Source organism: Geotrypetes seraphini, chromosome 12 (genome assembly GCF_902459505.1).
Source record: "Geotrypetes seraphini chromosome 12, aGeoSer1.1, whole genome shotgun sequence".
NCBI classification, from domain to species: domain Eukaryota; kingdom Metazoa; phylum Chordata; class Amphibia; order Gymnophiona; family Dermophiidae; genus Geotrypetes; species Geotrypetes seraphini.
In genome coordinates this window covers 78,761,131-78,781,948 of record NC_047095.1, presented here as the reverse complement: position 1 = coordinate 78,781,948, position 20,818 = coordinate 78,761,131, and the positions used below count along the sequence as shown (strand labels likewise).

At 43.6% G+C, this 20,818-nt stretch overlaps 1 protein-coding gene across 1 annotated transcript in view; it reads right to left on the bottom strand.

The window, feature by feature from the left end:
- XPR1 (xenotropic and polytropic retrovirus receptor 1) overlaps positions 1-19,352 on the bottom strand; it is a 391,618-nt gene extending 372,266 nt beyond the window's left edge. Inside the window, 1 exon segment of the mRNA XM_033916345.1 lies at positions 19,064-19,352. Coding sequence (XP_033772236.1) covers positions 19,064-19,132 — 69 coding nt within the window. The 5' untranslated portion in view covers positions 19,133-19,352.
- Positions 19,353-20,818: the final 1,466 nt, after the last annotated feature.

Here is a 20,818-nt window from a genome sequence, read left to right as displayed (position 1 = left end):
AGCATTGACACTGTACTTGCAAAGGAGATAGAGCGTACGAGAAGAACAATTTAATAAGTCTGCAGTCAAAGTAGAAGCAGAAAATGTCATTGCCAGTAGTTCAACAGAGCCATTGATGCTCTCTACAGCCCAATCCTACACCAAATCATCACATATGGGACATAGACCATGCAAGGCTGTCCAGTACCGACCTTAGCTCTAATTTATATTCTTTGCTTTCTAATTAGAGATCCTCTATGTTTATCCCATGCTTTTTTGAATTCCATCACTATTTTCCTCTCCACCACTTCCCTCGGGAGGGCATTCCAGGCATCTACCACCCTTTCCCTGAAAAAGAATTTCCTAACATTGCTCCCGAATCTTCCTCCCCACGACCTCAAATTATGCCCTATAGGTTTACCATTTTCTCTGGAAAAGATTTGGTTCTATATTATTATCTTTCAAGTATTTAAACATCTGTATGATAACTCCCTGCCGCTCCTCTCCTCCAGAGTATATATATATTTATATTTAGGACTTCCAGTCTCTTCTCATACTTCTTTTGGTTCAAACCCCTTACCATTTTCATTGCCATCCTCTGGACTGCTTCAAGTATATATATATATTCAAATCGATTCAAGTCTTTTTATATATATATATATATATATATATATATATATATATATATATATATATATATATAGACTTGAATCGGGCAGCACTAATATATATATATATATATATATATATATATATATATATATATATATATATATATATATATATATATATATATATATATATATATATATATATATATATATATATATATATATATATATATATATATATACACACACATACTGTATGTATGTGTGTGTGCGTATATATATATATTAGTGCTGCCCGATTCAAATCAATTAAAAAAAAAAAAAAAATCGGCCTCCCGATTCAATGGCCGACCCTTCCCCTGTGCCTTCCTAAAGCAGGAGCTGCAGCACTGCCTCTTGCTGGCCATCCGCTGCTGCTCCTGCTTGAGAGGGGAGAGGGTCAGTCAGAAAGGCCTCCCCCAGCTTGCCCGCTCTTGCCTCCCCGCTCTTACCTCTTTAGGCTAACAGGGCAGCTTGCAGGCTCGCTGGTGTTAAAGCGATCCCTGCAGCTACCCGTGGTCCTCAGCGGCACGTTCTCTCTGCCACGATTCTGCCCCTGACGTCAGAGCAGAGAGAGGAAAAGTATTTTTTGTTTGTTTATTTTGTTTACACCATAGGACCAGTGTGGGTAGGAGAGGGTGAAGAGGCTATAAAATAAACCCACCAGGATCTTTGGAAAAAACCACCCAATTGGGCAGGAAAATCGAATAGAAATTTTTTTCCTGAATCAGGCATTGGAAAACAATTTCTATTCGATTTTCCTGCCCAATTGGGTGGGTTTTTTTTAAAGATCCTGGTGGGTTATTCCTCTTTCTATACAACCTAGTCTTTAGATCCTCAAACACAATCACATAAGAACATAAGAATTGCCACTGTTGGGTCAGACCAGTGGTCCATCATGCCCACTCACGCAGCTTGTCGAGTCCAGCCTGGAGGAAGGCCAATACCACAGAGACCGGAGCAGAGAAAAGCTCCACCTTTTCCTTGATACACTAGTGCTGGAAGTGTTTCAAGCCTTAGCATAAGACTTGAGCAGGGTAGCAATTACCACCTCTTGAGTGCCCCTTGCATGCTTACACCTTGCGCTCAAGAGCCATGCTGTAAGAGCAATGTGATCTAGATATCTATGACCACTGGTTCCTGACCAAGGACGTCCGGTTGCATACGCAGACAGACTGGTACCTGTCTGAGGACGAACTGGATCTTCATATCACGGTCTGCGCAGCCAGTCTGGAACCTCAAGAGCTTCTGGGCTGGAACTGCAACTGAAGAACTGTCCACCTTCTCGTTCTGTGTTATTGCCATGAGATCGAACTTTGGGCAATCCCAGCAATGACCAATGGTTTGAAAGGCTGACGCAGACAAGAGTTCACTTGCCTGGATCCAGTGTGTGTCTGCTGAGGAAATTGGCTTGGACATTGTCCATTCCTGCTACATGTGCCGCTAAGTGCCTGAAGATGAAGCTCCACCCAGTGGAACAATAAGCAGGCTGCCAGACCCAGCTGGGCACCCTTGGTGCCTCCCTGATGAATAGACATAGGCTACCGCAGTAGCACTGTGAGATGACTCGAACAGTTCATCCTTTCAGAGTCTATTGCGGTTTTTGCAAAGCCAGTCAAATGGTTCGAAATTCCAGCCTGTTGATTGACCACTTTCTCTGGGAGGTCAACCAATGTTCCTGAATCGGACAACGGTTGCAGTGCACCCTGCCCCCACTGAACAGGCTGGCATGTGTTGTCACAAATTGCCCAGGAAGCTACACAGAAGGGTATGCACCTGGTTAACAACTGAGGATGGAGCCACTAGGGGTATATGCAGGGAGTCTGAGGTGACCAGCGCAATAACGCATTCTGGAGAGGAAGCATGTGAGCTTTTGCCCAGGAAACTATGTCTATTGTGGTCGTCGTGGAACCCAGCACTTGGAGATAGTGCCACACAGATGGAGCTGGCTTGGCTAGCAAGTTCAGAATCTGAGTACAAAGCTTCCATTTGCATGCCTCTGGAAGACAGACATGTCCAACTGCCGTGCTGAATAAAACACCCAGGTATTCCAGGGACTTTGACAGACTCAGATGGTGCTTTCAGAAATTCACTATACAATCCAGGTTCTGCATAACTCAGATCACATGAGCCACCGCTTGCTCTCCCTTCAGTGAACAATAGAGCTCTGATCAGCCAGTCATCCAGGTATAGATGAACCTGTAAACCCATCTTGCATACACTTCTCCCTCCATATTCATGGTGATTGGGAACTGGCCCGTGAATACGGAAAAATTGCAAATAATTTTCTCATATGTTATATGTGGTTTTCTGTTAAAAACCCTTGAGAATATGATAAAAACCATAAACAACATATGAGAAAGTTATTCGCCTCCTCCCCCCGCCTGCCCAGGTCTCTCCTTAACCCTGGCCCCATCTACAGAGCAGGGGAGACACAGAAGCACACAATCAACTCCCATCACATCGCTCTAACTCCTCCTTCCCCACCAAGCCATCGCTCTTACCTCCAATGGTTCCGGCAGAGATGAGCTCCATCTACAGAGCAGGTGAGAAAGAGAAGCACACTGCCAACTCCAGTCGCTCTAATCCCTCTCACCCCACCAAGCCACCGCTCTTACCTCCAAGAGTCCCGGCAGAGATGAGCTGTGGTCTGAGCTGCCCCTCCCCTGCCACCTCGCCCCAAGGCGGTATCTCCAAAACCAAGTATGAAGGTTATTCCCTGCCCTCTTTGCACCCCTTTACTTGCACTTATACGCACAGAAAAAAAAGGTGTTGGTGGCAGTTCTATAAATTGGCCATGGATGATGTAATTTGGGGGGGGGGAGGAGGCACGCTAAAAATCACGAATAATTGAAGTCACGAATGCTGAAAACGCAAATACGGAGGGAGAAGTGTAGTTGGGCATCCACCACCACCATCCATCACCTTGGTGAACGTGCGAGTTGTTGTTGCCAGCCTAAATGGAAAGGGGAGGGGTAAATATTATAGTAATAGTCATAGATTTTAACAAGTGTCTAAATTTTTCATACAAAAACCAATTTAGATATATTTCTGCAACAGAAACTCCATTATTACTGCATTGGGATGGAAAACTCCTCCTGGATATTACTGGAAGTAAAGCAATGGTCAACAGAATTGTGAGTCAAGTCTGGAGGGTTTCAATCCAAGAAGAGGTCGTGCAAATCAGTACTCTATCTCCACCTTCTGGTAGATGGGCACAATCCCACTAGTTTCTGGATTCATCTGCTGCTGGCGCTAAGGAAGGAGTGTCTGACAATACCCAAAATATTTGGGCGGCACAGGCTTTATTGCTTGAATATCTAAAATTCTATACTATAGCCTCCACCCTGCCTACTTTTTCTTGACACCCCCCTGGGGAGTCCACAAACCAGTCTGTTAAGGACCAGGCAAATTTGAGCTTGTAACCACTCTGAATGACTTCCAATACCCAATGGTCGAATGATATCCATGCCCAGGCCTGCAGTAAGTCCAAGAGCCATCCTCTTATTTTGAGGGGAACCAGTCCAGACCTAGCTTTGGAGGGAAACAAGACAAGAACTGGCTGCTTGGCTTCGCCTGGGTTCCAAGAACCTCTGTCTGGATCCTTGGAAGATCTACAAGAGGTGGTTCCTCTTGAGTGCTGCCAAAAATGCCTGGAGCTACAAACACTAGAGGTCCCTGAGCCTCTAGAGGTTCTGTCTGTTGTCAGGCAGAGAGTTTTATCAACAATCTGCTATGCTGGTCATGAGATCATCCAGTCCTTTACCAAACAATATTTGTCCCTTGAAAGGAAGTCTGCTGAGAGTAGCCTTTGAGGTGAAGTAACCAACCCATTGCCTGATCCAGACAGTGCATTCTGCGGGTTGAGACCGAATAAACGGAAACTTTGCTCATGACTCTGATGATGCCGCAAAGGGCATCTGGCACGTAATCCACCCCTGCCAATAGGAGCTGGAGTAAAGGCCTGTCATTTGCCATCTCAAGACTTTGCCACCTGGTATGACAGGCACAGGTCATAAAAGAAGACACTGTGGCTGTTTTCATTCCTAAGGCCAAAGCCTCAAACTGTCTTTTGAGAAACACATCCTTATCCTGCATATCCTTTAACACCACGCCTCTCTCACTTGGTAACCTGCACTGCCAAAGAATCCACCTGGGGCTGAGTGAACAGCTGGTGACACTCCTGTGCCATTGGATACAGCTAATCCATTGTCCTGGCTACTTTGAGGGACCCTTCAGGAACGTCCCAATGTTCCGTAACCAATACATTGATATCAGGATGCGAGGGAAATGAAGACTGGGCTCTCATTCTGCTCATAATAGAGGAGGGACTAGAGGGGACCTGCTGGGGAGTCCATGTTTAACTCCAGTAGAGTATTAGTAATAAGATCCAACAGAGCCAAGGGTTTGAACAGACACAGGACTATGGGATTAAACTGATATTTTCTATCCTGCAAATACCTTTCAGTTCTAGGCGGTTTACAACAAGAAATTAGCCTGGGCATTCCCAGGGAGATTACAAGGTTGATAGCTATAGTATGCGTCAGGATCGATACGGTTTGGTTAGATCATTTGACAAATTTCTTGAATAGTATGGTTTTCAGTTCTTTTCTGAATGTTTTGTAGTTGGGTGTCATGGTCAGCAGATTTGAGAGGTGGTTGTCTATTTTTGCTGCTCTGGTGGCTAGTAGACCGTCATATTTTTTTTTTTTTTGCTTTGCGTGCCTTTGATTGGGGGGTTGGTAAAGTGTGCTTGAGTTCTCCATGGTCTGGATGTGTTTTTACTGATTAGGCATTTGTTCAGATAGCTTGGTCATCCCCTTGATCGAGGGCCACCACAGGGTCTAGCGCATATGCATTTGTCTGTGACCCTGCATCTTTTGACAGGGAGGGTGTGCCCTGAGACAGTAAGGGCATGGTAAAAGACCCCCCATCCTCTAAATCACCTTCAGAAAGATCCCTCAGATCTTAACCAACTTCAGCCAGTGAGGCAGACACTCCGTGGGAGCCACTGCCCCCTTGTGTGCCTTCAGGAGCTCTGCCAAGCGATTTTAGATGGGGGGACATCAGGGAAGACAGACAGAAACCTTTAAAAATAAAATTCGTAGACATCCTTCCTGTCCCGTTCCCCCCCCCCCCCCCCCGATTTCCCTCATAGGCTGTAACAGCCTTACTCACTGTGACTTATGCTGACAATGTGCTACAGCATGTCTCAGCTCCAAAAGGTAGCTGGATCTAGGAGAAGAAATCACTGCCTCAAACAGAACATCCTCCCAGTGCTGAATTTTCGGGTTGTCAGTCTGACCAGTGTCTGACTGAGCCTCCAACCCCCATGGATGCAAAAAGAGGGGGAGGTGAAATGCAGCTGGCACCCTGTGAGACTCCACTGAGCCCCCCATAGATGCATAACAGTCTCTGCTCAAGCCCCTGCAAAGCATTAGGCAAGAAATGCTACAAGAATGGTCCCAAGTTCCAAAAAGGCTTTTGCAGGCTGGCCAACAGACCTCAGTTTGCTTTTCTTCCACTTGGGCAGAGCTGAACCCCTCGATGATGGAAGCTCTTAGCATTGAAAAAGATGAAAAATTTGCAGAAATACAAGAAATAAGCAGATCAGAAACACTCTTTCCAGCTCACATGCAGAAGGAAAAATACTGAAAGGTGCAGCAGAGCCTTCTGGTGAAGTAGGAGGGATTAAAAAATTGGAAGTGGATTCCTTCTGCATGGCTCATGAGCACTTGGATATTACCCGTCAGTCCAGAATGACACACCTATTACACTAGAAAGTGTATTAGTCTAATAAAATGGTATCTTATTTTTCATTTTTCGTTTATTTGTAAAGTGATGATTGTTATTTCTATTATTTTTTTTAAAGTTTACATTTGCTATTTTTATATTTTGCACAATATTAGGGGACATGCATCACTGTTTCCATTTCTGTGGTATTGCATTGCATGCAGAGTCTAGCTTCTTGGTGGTTCAGTTTAAATTTTGTATACATATTTCTATTTTTAGTTTGCGATTACTTATTCCATACTGGGTGAAGTATTTCTGTGTTCTGTATGTATGAAAGATATGGTTGTCTGTTTGATCCTGCACAGTCAATGCTATATGTACTAATCTGGGTTGTTTAGTTTTACATTGGGTATATTGATGTTCTAGTGCTTACTGCCGTGTGTAAGATGCTGTCTTTTCTTAGGTACGCTCTTGTGCAACTTGTGTGGATTACTACTAAAAATAATGTTTTTCATATAGAGGGGATGTTAAAAAAATAATTGGCCCCAGGTGTCACATTTGCTAGGTACACCACCGGGCTCTACCATGCTGCACAGTCGTGAAAATAAAAAAAAAAACACAAGTTGAAAATCAGTAGGAGAGATACCCACTCTCTCCCACCGCGCTTACACAACCTCTGGACATCCACCCCTGGCAGCGGAAGAGATACCCACTCCCTTCCGCTGCTGTCGCACAACCTCCCGACACCCATCCCTAGCAGCAAGAGAGATGCCCACTCCCTCCTGCCACATCACACAATCCCCCAACACTACTACTATCCCAACCTCCAACAGCAGGAGATATACCCACTCCATCCCACTATGTCACACAATCCCCCAACACTACTATCTCCACCCACAGCAAGAGAGAGATGCCCATTCTTTCCCACCACATCACATAATCCTACTAACCTCCCCCCCCCTCCCGGGCTACATCACACAATCCAACAATACTACCCTCCCTCCAGCTTCAGCTGGCAGGCCCACCTATTACAAAATGGCAGGCCTGTCCCTTTCCAATACATCCTAGGTTGCGTCAGGGAGGGGCCTATGGCTCTGATTGGCCCAGGCGCTTAAGGTGGGAGGGAGGGGGCATCTCTTCCACTGCAGGGGGGGAAGGGATAGTAGTGTCGGGGGATTGGGCAACACGGCAGAAGGGTGTGGGCATCTCTCTCGTGGTGGGGGGGGTAGTAGTGTCAGGGGATTGTGCGATGGCAGTGGAAGGGAGTGGGCATCCCTCCTGCTGCCAGGGGTGGATGTCCGGAGATTGTGTGAGTAGGGTGAGAAAGAGTGGGAATCTCTCCTGCTGATCTTCGATTTGGTTTTTTTGTAATATACGGGTATATTCTGCACATATGCTGATCGCTACTACAAGTGACTCATCTCAAGTAAATTTAGCAAGCCTACATAACATCAGTAAACCTCATTTACATGTGGGGTCTTTTGAGAATGACTCGCCTTTTGAAATTGTTACAATAGTGACTTCGGTAGCACCCCTTCGGATTTTACTGTTAAGTTTTAAGAATCTTCCCCTTAATTCTTCCAGGGGGCAGCACAGCTTATCTCAGTCTTTTCTCTACCTCCACCTGCTGTAAAGAAGGGGTAATCAATTCGTACAGAATGATGAGCTGACATTAAAACAGTGTACTTATCCTTGACAAAATGACACTGTGACCGTTTCCTGCGGTAGGCCGTGACAAACTGCAGTAAATCCACAGGAACGGGGAAAATTTTTCTTCTTTATTTTTGGGGCTCTGCATGGCCAATAGTTCTATGTGCATGGCTGTGGTTCTTCTGCAGCCTATGAAACGCATGATTAAGTCATCAGAGGGTGACTTTGAGCCCCAAGAGCCAGAGACTATCTCAGAGTTTCTAAAACAGTTGTAAGAGACAAAACAAAACCAAAGATTCAAAGCAGGCGTTCTTCCCATGCGCAGTCCCGCTCCGCATCCATTCCGTCTCTTAGTGGCTTTGCTTTCATGGGTTTGTCCTCGTCTCAGTCAGCCACTGTTCCTGGTCTGCACTTTTCTAATACTTCTACTACTGACCAGCTTGCTGACTCCTTGTTTCAAGCTGCAGCACTTATAAGGACAGAGGTCCAGGGACTGTATGCTGGATCTTTGAATCCTACAGGGGCTCTTGGACCTGGGGACGATCCCACAGGTCTGCGCTTATTTCAATCTGTGGCTTTGTCAGTTCTTATGCATTTGGTCACTCAGCTGACTCTATCTTCTTCTTCATCTTGGCTTTGTGCGACACGGCAGAAGGGTGTGCGCTCGTAGTTTTCCAACTTCCCCTGACACTGATATGAGCATTTTACTATCAGAGCAATGTGACTATCTGAACTATGCTCTTGTGTTAGCAAGGGTCATGTCTCACTTATACCCTCTAGCAGTGGAGTGCGCGCAGGTTCTGATCAGCCTTGCGTGAATTATTTGGTTGCGCAGGTGCCTAACTGTCCCTCTTACCAGGGAAAGTGATGTGGTGCTTATAGTTGTGTAGGACTGCCGTGTGGACGTAGTCCTCTGAAGGCTTTTTGATTCAGCTGCTTTGATGATGTCTTGTCATACACGCCCGTCTGTCTTGCCTGCGCACTTTGGAGAGCAAGGCTGTAGATTCTCCTTCTCAAACTTTGGCTGGGTCGGATTATATTTCTGACACTTTATATGCCTTATGCGGGTTTTGGCGTTCTACATTTCTAGCAGCAGTATATTCTGGATTAGACAATGAGCTGATAATTCCTCTTTCAAGGCTGCTTTGGCAAGACTTTCCTTTCAGGGCAGTTGTTGTTTAGCAAGGGTCTGGATGACCCCATGGATTCTGTGGTGGTCAGTCGCTCTAGGACCCTGCTTGATAGCAGACCCAGACCCTTTAGGGTTCTAGTAGCTCTGCTTTTTGTAGCTCTAGGCATTACCACTTGTGTTCCAGTGCCTTGCCTCAGACCAGAGATCCTGGCTGTGGAACTCCAACTAAGTAACATAGTAAATGATGGCAAATAAAGATCCAAGTGGTCCATCCAGTCTGCCCAACCATACATGCTCCATAAATTATTTATTTACTTTAAAATCAGTGGTTCCCAACCCTGACCTGGAGGACCACCAGCCAGTTGGGTTTTCAGGATAACCCTAATGAATATGCATAGAGCAGATCTGCATGCCTGTCACTTCCATTATATGCAAATCTTTCTCATCCATATTCATTAGGGCTATCCCAAAAACCTGACTGGCTGGTGGTCCTCCAGGACAGGGTTGGGAACCACTGGCTTAAATGGTCCTTCTTCTTAGATATTTATGGGCCAGAAACCCAAAGCCCTGGCCAATAGTGTGCTTAGGCTCCATCTACTGGAGTCTCCATCAAAGCTCAGTCCAGCCCATCTCAACCATCCAAGCCATCGAAGCCTTCCCCAACCTGTCCTCAACTGAATGTCTATATACGTGCCCAACCATTTGGCTCTTGTCCTATGCCCCCTGCCAAGAAGGCACAATGACACCAGGCTAGGGGACCGTCCTCTACAGATAGAGGAAGGATGCCAGCATTACTGCCGGCTTGGATTTGCACTTCATCCAACCAGTGGGTTCTGGACTTGATTCAGTCAGGCTCTAATTGGAATTTTCCCAGTCTCTGACCGGTTAGTTCCTGGACTCCCTCTCAGGGCAGTTGGACAAGGCACTCCCAAGCGCAGGCCACTGTAATGCGCTTGCTGGATATTCAAGCTCTAAGCAGGTGCCGCCTGATCTTTCAGGTTCCAGGCATTAGTTCATATACTTTATTATGCCAATGATTGGCTCAGACAGTTGGAGGCCTGTTCTAGAGATGCAGCATGTACAGGAGACTCTCCAGATTCCATGCTTTTGCATGGCAGCAGTACGATCTGGCACAACAGCACGGCCCCAGAAGAGTTCCTTGCCTCTCTGGATTCTTGAAGGTATACTTACACATTCTAATTTTCCAGCTCCCCGCAGATACTTGCGGTATCACATTTTGCATAAACGTTACCAGTTTTTGACTCTGCCCTTTGGACTAGAAACGCCTCTTCATTCCTTCACCGAGGTGATGGAGGTCCTGGTGGCTTACTTGAACAAAATGGGTTTGCAAGTATACCCCGTTTTGAACCACTAGCTAATCAGAGCTCCCTCATTGGCCAAGGGTCATCACACAGTGGATTAGGTGATCCAGGTGCTGGAGGACCTTGGTTGGATTATGAATTACACAAAGGCAGTCTCTCATCCGCGCAGTCTTGGTGCTGGAGAAGGATTTTGTGTGTGCCGTGTACCACCAGAAGAACTAACAAATCAATTCTGGAAGAGATCAAACCAGCTATGTCACTCAAAGCCCAAATGATGAAGTTACGAGTGACTTATTTTGGTCACACTGTCAGAAGAGAAAGATCATTGGAGAAGGACATTATGTTTGGGAAGAACAAAGAAGAAACCAGGTGAAGAGGATGATCTGCAATCAGAAGGCTGGACATGTTGAAAACAACCATTGGGATGACCCAGGACCTTACCAGACTAGCACAAAACCAATCTCTTTTTAGATCTGTAATTCATCAAGTTGCTAGGACTTGAACACTAGTCGATGGCACCTAACTGACTTGAAGAGTTAAGTGATTTCCCAAAGTCACAAGGAGCAACAATGTGATTTGAACTGGGCTCTGTTGGTTCTCAGCCTACTGCTCCTCATGGAAATGAGGGATCCAACAGACACCAGGGTGTCTTCTGGGGGGTAGAGGGGGGGTGGTTAGGGGAAAGAAAGAAAAGGACACAACACTATTTATAGCTGTAAAGTCAAAGCCACTTGTCCATTTGATTTTCTCTTTTTCCAAAACAAACATCAAAAATTGAAGAAATATATTTTGCATTAGGCACACCTTTGCCAAGCATTCTTTGTATCTGCAATACACTCAAGCAAAAGGTAATTACCATAACAGGTTGTGGCCAGGTTCACAGCCTATTCTTTTCATAGGGAGAGCCAAATGTATTAAAGCATTTTCCCCATAACTGCTTAATCCTTATTCTGCCTTTATAAAAATCTGATTCTGAATACCATAGGTAGAGTAACCCCAATATTAAAAAAATACCAGGATTTGAAATATCTAGCTTAATATGAATTACTCTGAAAAAGCCCTTATTTACTAAACATTTAGCTTCTCTGCTGCACAGCCCATTGCGTAACACTTATTATGCGTTAAGCATCAGTAAATTAGAACCAAGCTGTTTAACACTTGTTAACGTAGCACTCAAGTTTAACATGCCACATTAACAGTTATGCATATTACATGCGACATAGAATATAATCTTAAGGAATGGGGAAGAGGCAAGGAATGCACCTTGCAATTAATGCAGGTTTGGTTATTTGCTGTTTTCGCAGTTAACACATGCATTAATACATACTCCACACTAGCATCCCTATCCACTATCCAGACTGGTGGGACAGCTGCCTTTCATCAAGCATCAAAACATACCTTAAAATTATCACAGAAGTTTTACAGTTATGTAGTTATCATTAACTGCAAAACCTTAAATGTGGTTCAGAAAATAAATAGGAGTCACTAGATTCACTAAGCAAACCGATCGTGTACTGATCGGTTTGCGACCCAATTTTACTCCGGCCCAATTCACTTAACTCTCTGCCAACCATCCTCCAATCCGCGCATGCAAATGAGGGCGATTCAGAAACCGAAACCCTGCAACACCGACTGGACTGGCAGATCACAAACAAGCGACTGCTGAGGACCAGTCACTCAAGCCCTTTCCGACTACCCTGCCTTCTGCCGCCCTGCTCTGTCAGCCCCGATCTCCTGCCTGTCACAAACTCTTGCAGCCCCGACTCTCCTGCCTGCCCTAACTCTCCCACCTTTCCCCACAGTGCAAGCCCGTGGTTTTAACCCGCAGGCTTAAAGCAGGTTTAAACAACGGGCTTGGGAAGAAAAAAAAAAATACCCCTAAATGGATAAAATAACTCCATTTGTTCTGCTGTACATTTCAAATTGCTGATCATAAGCAGAATCCCTTTCAGATTGTGTAATTGAGCGAGATATTTGCACCTATTTCTCTGGAAGCTGCTGGGTTTCTCTGTTCCTCTAAAGCTCCAGCAAAGGCTTGTCTGGGTTGAAACCCACTACGGGAGCTATTTGGGGTAATATCCCAAGAGCCGAGAGCCCTGGCATCTGTTCCCTAGTGCTCGCTTTCCTTCACTATCTCCCCAAGTAACTTGTTGTTTTCCAGGGGGGGGGGTAGAGAATAAGGGGTTCGGGGACAAAAGTTGAAATAAAAATGACAATCAAATTTTCCTATTTCCTTCAAATGTAAGCACTGCCCAAAGGCTCCTTTAGATGGCTGCCCCCCCCCCACCCCCCCTCTGCTCGCATCCAGCACTTGGAGCAAGCGCTTTACTGGGCTGGGAGAGATCTGGGACTTTTCCTTGCTCTGCTGAGCATAGAGGGACAGCGCATGCACGCATGCTCAAGGATCGCTGTTCAGCAATCTGATTGAGTCTCTTGGGGGTGTGATTCCGATCACATTCATTTGCATGAGAGCGATTTGTGAATCAGCTCCCCAGACACGGATCCGATCCGTGTCATTAGTGAATCTAGCCCCAAGTACCAAATCCATTTTGGGGTTTTTGTTCCAAAGAATACAACACATCATGCTTGTGGTCCAGGCAGACATGCTTCCTTCATCTGTTCCACAGGAGGGAGAGAGAGGCACTCAAAGAGATAAGGGAAGAGAAGAGTGATATAAATGGTATTCAAAGGCTCAGAGTTAAGACCATCCTAGAATGCCACATCAAAGATATTTATCTCAAAATTCTAAAGCATACATCCCTCAGTATTTAAGTTGCAATGCAAATAGTCTTAATTGCTCAAGACCACAATTATGCTATTTGCAGAATAAGTTCATAACTTTATCCAGAAGAATTGTTCATTGCTCAATCATTACAGGCGTCTTAGGGATAAAACTATATCAGTGATGGCACCACTGACATAGAATGTGCTACCACATGAAATCACAATTCAAGTATGATCTTTTGGGCACTCAAAAGCAGATGAAGAATTTCCTTTTAAAGCAATTTTTTATGATGCTGTTAGGGTTAAGGCTAAGCCTATGGTTAGAGTTAGGGGTGCGTTTTAGAAAGATTTTTGTCATCTAGTCTAGACAGATTAAGCAGATATAATTAAAACTATTGCTAAGTTTTATTGTGTATGCGTAAATTTTTTTTTCTGCTAAAAATACTTAAATTATCCCCCAGATGACGCTTTGAACTGCATGCACAAATTTGGGCCCACACATGAAACTTAATTAAGCCAATCAGCACTGATAATTGGCTACCAAAGCAGAATTAATTGGCACTACCGTAATTAGAATTTATGTGCATTTCTTAAAGATGTGCATGTACATTCTAGTGCATTGAACCAAAGAGGGCACATGACCATGGGCGGGCCGTGGGTATCCGCACTACAGAATACATCCAATCATACCTAATTTAGGCACAGGGATTTACATCAAGTTTTAGCTGGTGTAAGAGGGGCTACTGAAAAGCTCTCAGCAGTCTCCACTGAGGGCTATACACTTAGTCCAGCAATGTTCCACTTTTTTGTTCCATATTTTTCCAACAGAATGAAAAAAGTGGAAAATCGCTGGAATAAGTATATAGCCTTCGAGGGAGGTTGTCCTAACTTTGTTGGTAGGGCCAAAACAAGAACCTTTCAGTGACCCCCTCATAAATTGTTATTCCTAAATTTAGTTGAAAAGTCCCCATTCTTTCCACAGTTTATAGAATAGCGCTAAGTTGGGGGGAGGGGTTTTGCACAGATTGGGGGGGCTTCATATATAGAATTTTCTACTATTTGGGTAAAATTAAGCCTTAATGCAATAGAAAAAGGTACAGTACATTATTATTAATTACTCAAACTCTCTTAGAACAGCTTAAGTTAAAATAAGTGATGTTGAGAAAAAATGTTATAAAGATTGAGAAGTGTTTGAAAGCAAATCTTACTGCTGCCTTAGATCTTCCATGACATCACAAACCTGCAAATATACAGTACTCCATAACATGAAAATCATGAACAAGCATAAAATGGGTCTATTTTAGGCTCACATAAGCTGGGCAGTATAGGATTGATTTCAAATATCAAGGTACTCCAGTTACTTTGTGTATGTAAATTGGTAGGTGCCTAGATCACATCCAATGCTGATAGAATCAAGGCTAACAATGAAGTCAAAGATCATAGAACATAAGAATATAGGGGCCAATGCTCAAAGCCGGGGCACTAAACCCTACAATGCAATAGTAGCACAGAAAGCTACCTAATTAATGCACAAGTAAATTATGTTCAAATTTGTGTGGAAAATTCACACTATTAAACCAAAAGCAAGGGAAGGCATATGCTTGGCACATAAACACAAAAGGTTTTCGATAAATGCAGCTTTTCAAAAATTTTTTGCATTTTAATTTTTGAAAAGCTCATATTTATGCACAGAAAAACAGGTGCTGATATGCGCTTTAACTTCCACTTTTGCTTGGACTCAACACGTTTGTACCTATAAATGTTCAGAAACTGCACGGCTTCCACTTCCAAGAGATGACAAAACCAGCAGTTTAATGTGAAAAATTAATGAGAAATCCTCTCCACAAAATCCTTTATGCTGTCCTTCAGCTGGTGGTAAATTTTGGCATTAAAGACCATCATTTGATTTGGGCATTGCAGCACTGCCGTCAGCACTGTGAATAAATATAGACCTAATTTACATCCATTTAAATGCATTTCAATACAATTTGTAGCAACGTTTAGTGCACGTTAAAACCCACGCTCCAGCCCTTTCAACATTCTGTGCACAATAACATGCATGCAAATCAAGTGCTAACAGCTTCTTAGCACAGGCCCCACAGATACCTCCATAGGTTATAGCAAACCCCTAATTCATTTAAAATTTGGAACAAAACCACAATCCTTTCTAAAATTAACCAACCCAAGCCAAAAGGTTAGATGTACAAAAAAATAAAATAAAAATAAAGCTACAATTTAAGCAACTGTGTATGTCTGAAATAGAATTTCTACTACTATTGTTCTAGTTTTTCTCTGGCACTCTGCCCAGGGTCCTACACAAATGATATATGGAATGAACGATGATAGAAAACCAATCAAGGAATCACAGCTATTAGTACATAGGAGTTGAGATTATCAACCCCGATTTCTAAGGTGACAAAGAAAATACTCAGCAGAATCAATATATGACCAACAACAGAGAAAGTAATCTAACAGGATGCTTGTCTTAAAAAAAAAAAAAAAAAAAAGACACAAATCCAAAATATTCAAGATATTAGCGCCATCTATGTTAAATAACTAAAAAAAGGTTTTCCAAGCACCACTTCCACAACGGCATAATAGAAACCATCACCTGTAGAACACAGTGCTGCAATTAGCAGTCTAATATGTCTACACTACCAAATGAAATCATTGATTCAGCAAAGTCCTACTAGCCTCCACTGTTAATATTTCAATAATATTTAACAGTATTTCTTATTCTTTTAATCTCTTATTATATGTAACAATATATCTAAAAGTCCTTCAAATATCTGATCCAACTATTTCTTGCAATATCATAGACCAAACAGCTGACTTTATTTATTGTCCTTGATATTACAGCAATACATCAGTAAAAAATACATTACATTTCGGATTTCTATTCCGCCTATACCTTGCAGTTCAAGGCGGATTACAAAAGATTTGTCTGGACATTTTCCAGTGAAGATACAATTTTATTTATTTTTTTTTTTTTTAAACATATGGGAGATAGCTGGATAGAATTCTATGGGAACTTAAGGGATGGATATTAAACTGACAGTGCAGAACTGTGTGAAAAAGACAAATACCTATGCGGTTCACATTAAAAAGAGAAAAGAAAACAAAGGGGAGAGAGAATGTAGAGGAAATATAAAAGAGATCATGTTGAAGGGCCAAAGATGACATTATCTAAATGTCATACATCTGCGTATTCGGCATATCGAGTAAAGAGTCATGGATTTGATATAGTGCCTTTCTAGTGTACAACTAAAGCATTTTATGTACTGTATGTTATATGCGGGTGCTATGTCCCTAGTGGACTAAATCTAGGTTTCCATACCTGCGCATGGATTTGCCCAGTCACAAGGAGCTGAAATGGGAATCCAACCCAGTTCCCCAGGTGCTCAGTCTGCTGCACTATTAGGCTGCTCCTCCACTCTAACCAGCAAAGTGCTGTCTTGAGCAAATGTACATACACTGAATATGCATACCCTGAAGAAAGCCACAGAATGATGGCTGAAATGTCGGTTCTATCTACCCAGACGCAGCAAGACCTGTACAACAGCAACAATCATGATGCCAGCCGCAGAAGCCCAAGAGAACATAAATTTACTCCAGCTTTGGATAAAGTGTAAAGCTGGCACATATGCAACACAACTCCACGCCTCAGAACAGCTATCATGTAAAAGAAGCCCCCACCCCACTTCTACCCTTCCCATTTGCCTACCTTTTAGATGTGTATGCAATCATGCATTTTTATAAAAGGTCTTTTCTACATATAAAAATAGGCTTCATGTGCACAAAAAGCCTTACAAAAACAAAACTGCCAATATGGTACAAAACATGTATGCAGAGTTACAGAAAAAAATATATATATTAACACAACCCAGATATTTAAAAATGTGTGCTTTTGGCTTCAATTGAACAGTTCTCACTCATATTAGGTTTATAATATTTAGTAATAAATCCCCACTATATAAATGAGAATGTTATTGTTATGTGTTGAAGTTGCACTGTTTGTAGGACCCCAGTGTAACATACATATAAAAAGCTCATCAAGGTTTTATCTTTGTAGTAATATCCATTTCATTTGTAATAAATTATGTACAATTCAATTATATGCACAAAATGCACACAGCCCTTCTCAAATGATACAAAAACTTGATAGGGATCTAAAAAAGTCATCATTAAGTTCCACAAACTGACTTGAGCTTTGCTAATAAACAAGAACTAAAATAAACCAGCTGAAATAGTAATCATTATCCTTATTTAAAAACTTCACTTTGGGGTCCTTTCACAAAGCTGCTTACTGCATCTTAAAAAGTGTTACTGCGGGATATGCTGAGGTGTCCCATGGTAAATTTGGTAAGCTGCACATGCACAATGTGCGCTAAAAAATTTAATTTTCTGGGAAGGGGGAAGGTAGAGAGTGAGCATGACAGCACAGATCAGCTAGCACATGGGTCACTGCCCTTACTGCCTACAAAACTGGTGATGGTAAGGGCTCATGGTAATATGGCTGTGCACTAATTGCACAATTATCACATAGCCATTAGTTCTGGAAATAGGAAAATCGGCCTATTTCTGGCTGCAGCCCAAGTGGCCTTGGAACATGGAAAAGACTTGCTGTAAGGGTGCACTAAGGCTAGTTTTGCCGTGGCTTTGTATACTAAAACCACATAACCGCCCAAGGAAATATATGTCTGTCTGCCTTGCCCTTCTGATTCAAGGGCACTTGCCCCCTTGAAATAGTTCTAGATTACTCAGTGTGCATGGAACCTATTCAAATATATTAGAAGAAAATTGAAGAAAATTTAAATTTGAAATAGGATTAAAGCAAGTACATAGTTAGGAGACCATTAGCCTTTTGGGACATCTGGCTTTCTAATAGAAATATGGGGAAAAAAGGAGCCTATAAGAGTCTTTATAGTTAATAGGATTAAAATGTTTCTTAACTTGTGTTTCAGCCAAAAGAAGTCGATCCCACTGGTACGCATGCTTGTTTTCTTTGTTTAAGTACTTAAAACATGCAAGAAGTATATAGCATTTCTAACAATAAAAAAAAACTGTATTTGGATCCTAGAACACCAACTAAATTTTTCTCCCAGGGGACAAGCTAGAAAACTCGTCATACACTAGGATGGATTGTATACAAACATATTGGCTATTTTTTTCATGCTTTGTGCTTACATGAATGGTATTCAAGACAAAAGAAGAATGTATCTCCCTCTCTGAAACACCAATATTTGATTTGCTTATGATTGTTGTTCTAAGCCATAGTTCATTAAGGTCACTGATTAGATATTGAATAATCGGCTTCTTATTACTCCAGGCACAGAATGGTGATAAACCGATGTACTTGGACCACTGCGTTATTTACTGTTTTATTAACGGTTAGTACCCACACTGCTAGAGAAAAAGTGCGATCAAGAACGAGATTACTGTGAGGTTTCTTCCTTCATCGTTTCCACTAATGTACAGTAAGTTTAAGAGGATAAAGATTTGAATTGCTTTATTGTAAATGCTAATCTTGGTATTTCTGCCAGCGATCGATTCCCCTTTCTCCTCTTGTTTTTCCAGTCCCTCATTGGGTTTCACCGTACAAGAGGTCGACGTCTCACCCTTGCAGAGAAACCGGCACCCGGGATGAGCCACGGGAAGGAGGACGCCGGACAACGAGCTACAAAAGGGCACCAACACCGACACCCGGCATGATGACAGCATGAGTCGGTGCCCACAGCAAACGACCAGAAACGGGCGCGGAAAAGCGCTCTACGACAGGTACTGTGTTAGGCGGAGATATTAGCACTGTCACCGCCGGGAACTCGGCCGTGCTCCGGGAAAAGGGATGCACCCAAACTCCCTGCTGTGTTTACCTCATACTGGATATACTGCTTCCTCCACTCGGGAGTGATATGCGCCGACAGATGCTCTGCGAACTTCATTCTGGCGCTGCCAGCTTTTTCCGCCGCTCACGGTGTCAGTGGTGCCGGTCCTATTCTCCCACACATGAGGTCTGAATGTTGCCTCTTCCTCCGGCGCGCTCCACTCCCCGTCTGCCTCCGAGCTCCTGCTCCTCACAACCTCCCTCCCGCCGACTGCGGCCCAGCCGCCATCTTACCGCCACTCACTAAGCATGCGCCGACGCCCCTTACCTGACGTAATCCCCATGGTAACCAGTATTGCTGCGGCTACCGGTCGAAATATGAAGGGGGCGAGCTCACGACGCTGTGGGCGGTGCTAGTGGGCGTGGATATGAGCCGATGGTACCCGCATTGGGTGAAATCTGACGCCAATCTACGTCTTATCAGTTACTCCGTGGGCTTAGTATCTTGAGTGAGGGGCGTGATTTAGTATAGCTCTGCCCAACTATTGTTCTTTTTAAAGTGAAAGGAACGCCTTGTGTCTATGACTGGTCTGTAACGTGTAGAAGGAGCTCAGACCGAATGCATCCCAGGCATGGGCGCCATCATTTCAAAATAATTGGGGGGGGGGGGGGGAGTCAAGCACAATACAAACGACTACGCCCTGGAAACAGTAAACAGCTTGTTCAATATTGAGGTTGCTCATCAGCACAGCATTAGCGTTTTATGATCCTACTATAAATATCTCTTTCACATTGCCACTTAGGTTTAGTAGCGCTATAGAAATGGTTAGTAGTAGTAGTCTTTCATTTCTTTTATTAAACGTCTTGTGTTTGCAACACATATAAAACTGACATGACAATAAATTTAGATATACAATACAGTATTTATAGTCCGTCTTTAACCTCTCAGCTCTATGCAGATTACAAATTTAATATACTGGATAACAAGAAACATCCAGGAATTACATAAAATCATATGGGCCCCCTTTTATCAAGCTGTGCTAGGGTTTTTTTCATCGCGGGTCGCTGCAGTAAAAGCTCCAACACTCAAAGGAATTCTATGCAGGGCAGGATTAACCAATAGGCCAAGTAGGCACGTGCCTAGGGCCCGAAATGGTCAGGGGGGGCCCGATGAAGGAGAGCATCAACATTGTTTTTTCCAAACGGCGATGGGCCCCTCCAGCATTGATCGGCAACACGGGCACCCCCCCCCTCCCCGATCAGCAACGTGGGCCCCACCCTGATTGGCAACACAGCCCCCCCCCCAATCAACGGAAAGTAAGACAAGCAATCAACGCAGGTAAGAAAGGCAACGGGAACTGTAATTGTGCAAGCGGTGCTGCTTGCCCAAAGCTTTCCTCTGATGCAGCTTCCTGTTTCCGCCTAGGCGCATGATGGGGTGTGGCGAGGCAGGGGGCCCAGTGTATTTGTGTGCCTAGGGGCCCTCAATGAATTAATCCTGCCCTGATTCTATGAGCACTGGATCTTTTACCACAATAAAAAACAAACAAACATAAAAAGAGGCCATAGTTTGTCTACTTGGTTTAGAGGTCTGCATGGGAATGGGGATTGCGGGGACCCACCCCACAATCTACGGGACTCCTGCGGGGATCTCTCCCAAGCTCACAGGACTCCTGTGGTGATCCCCACAGGCTCACGGGACTCCCATGGGGATGGAACCAGGGTTCCCGAGACCTGGAAAGAGAATTAGTAGAAGATAGACAAAAGCAGAAACTGGGACCAAGATGATGGAAAAACAAAATGT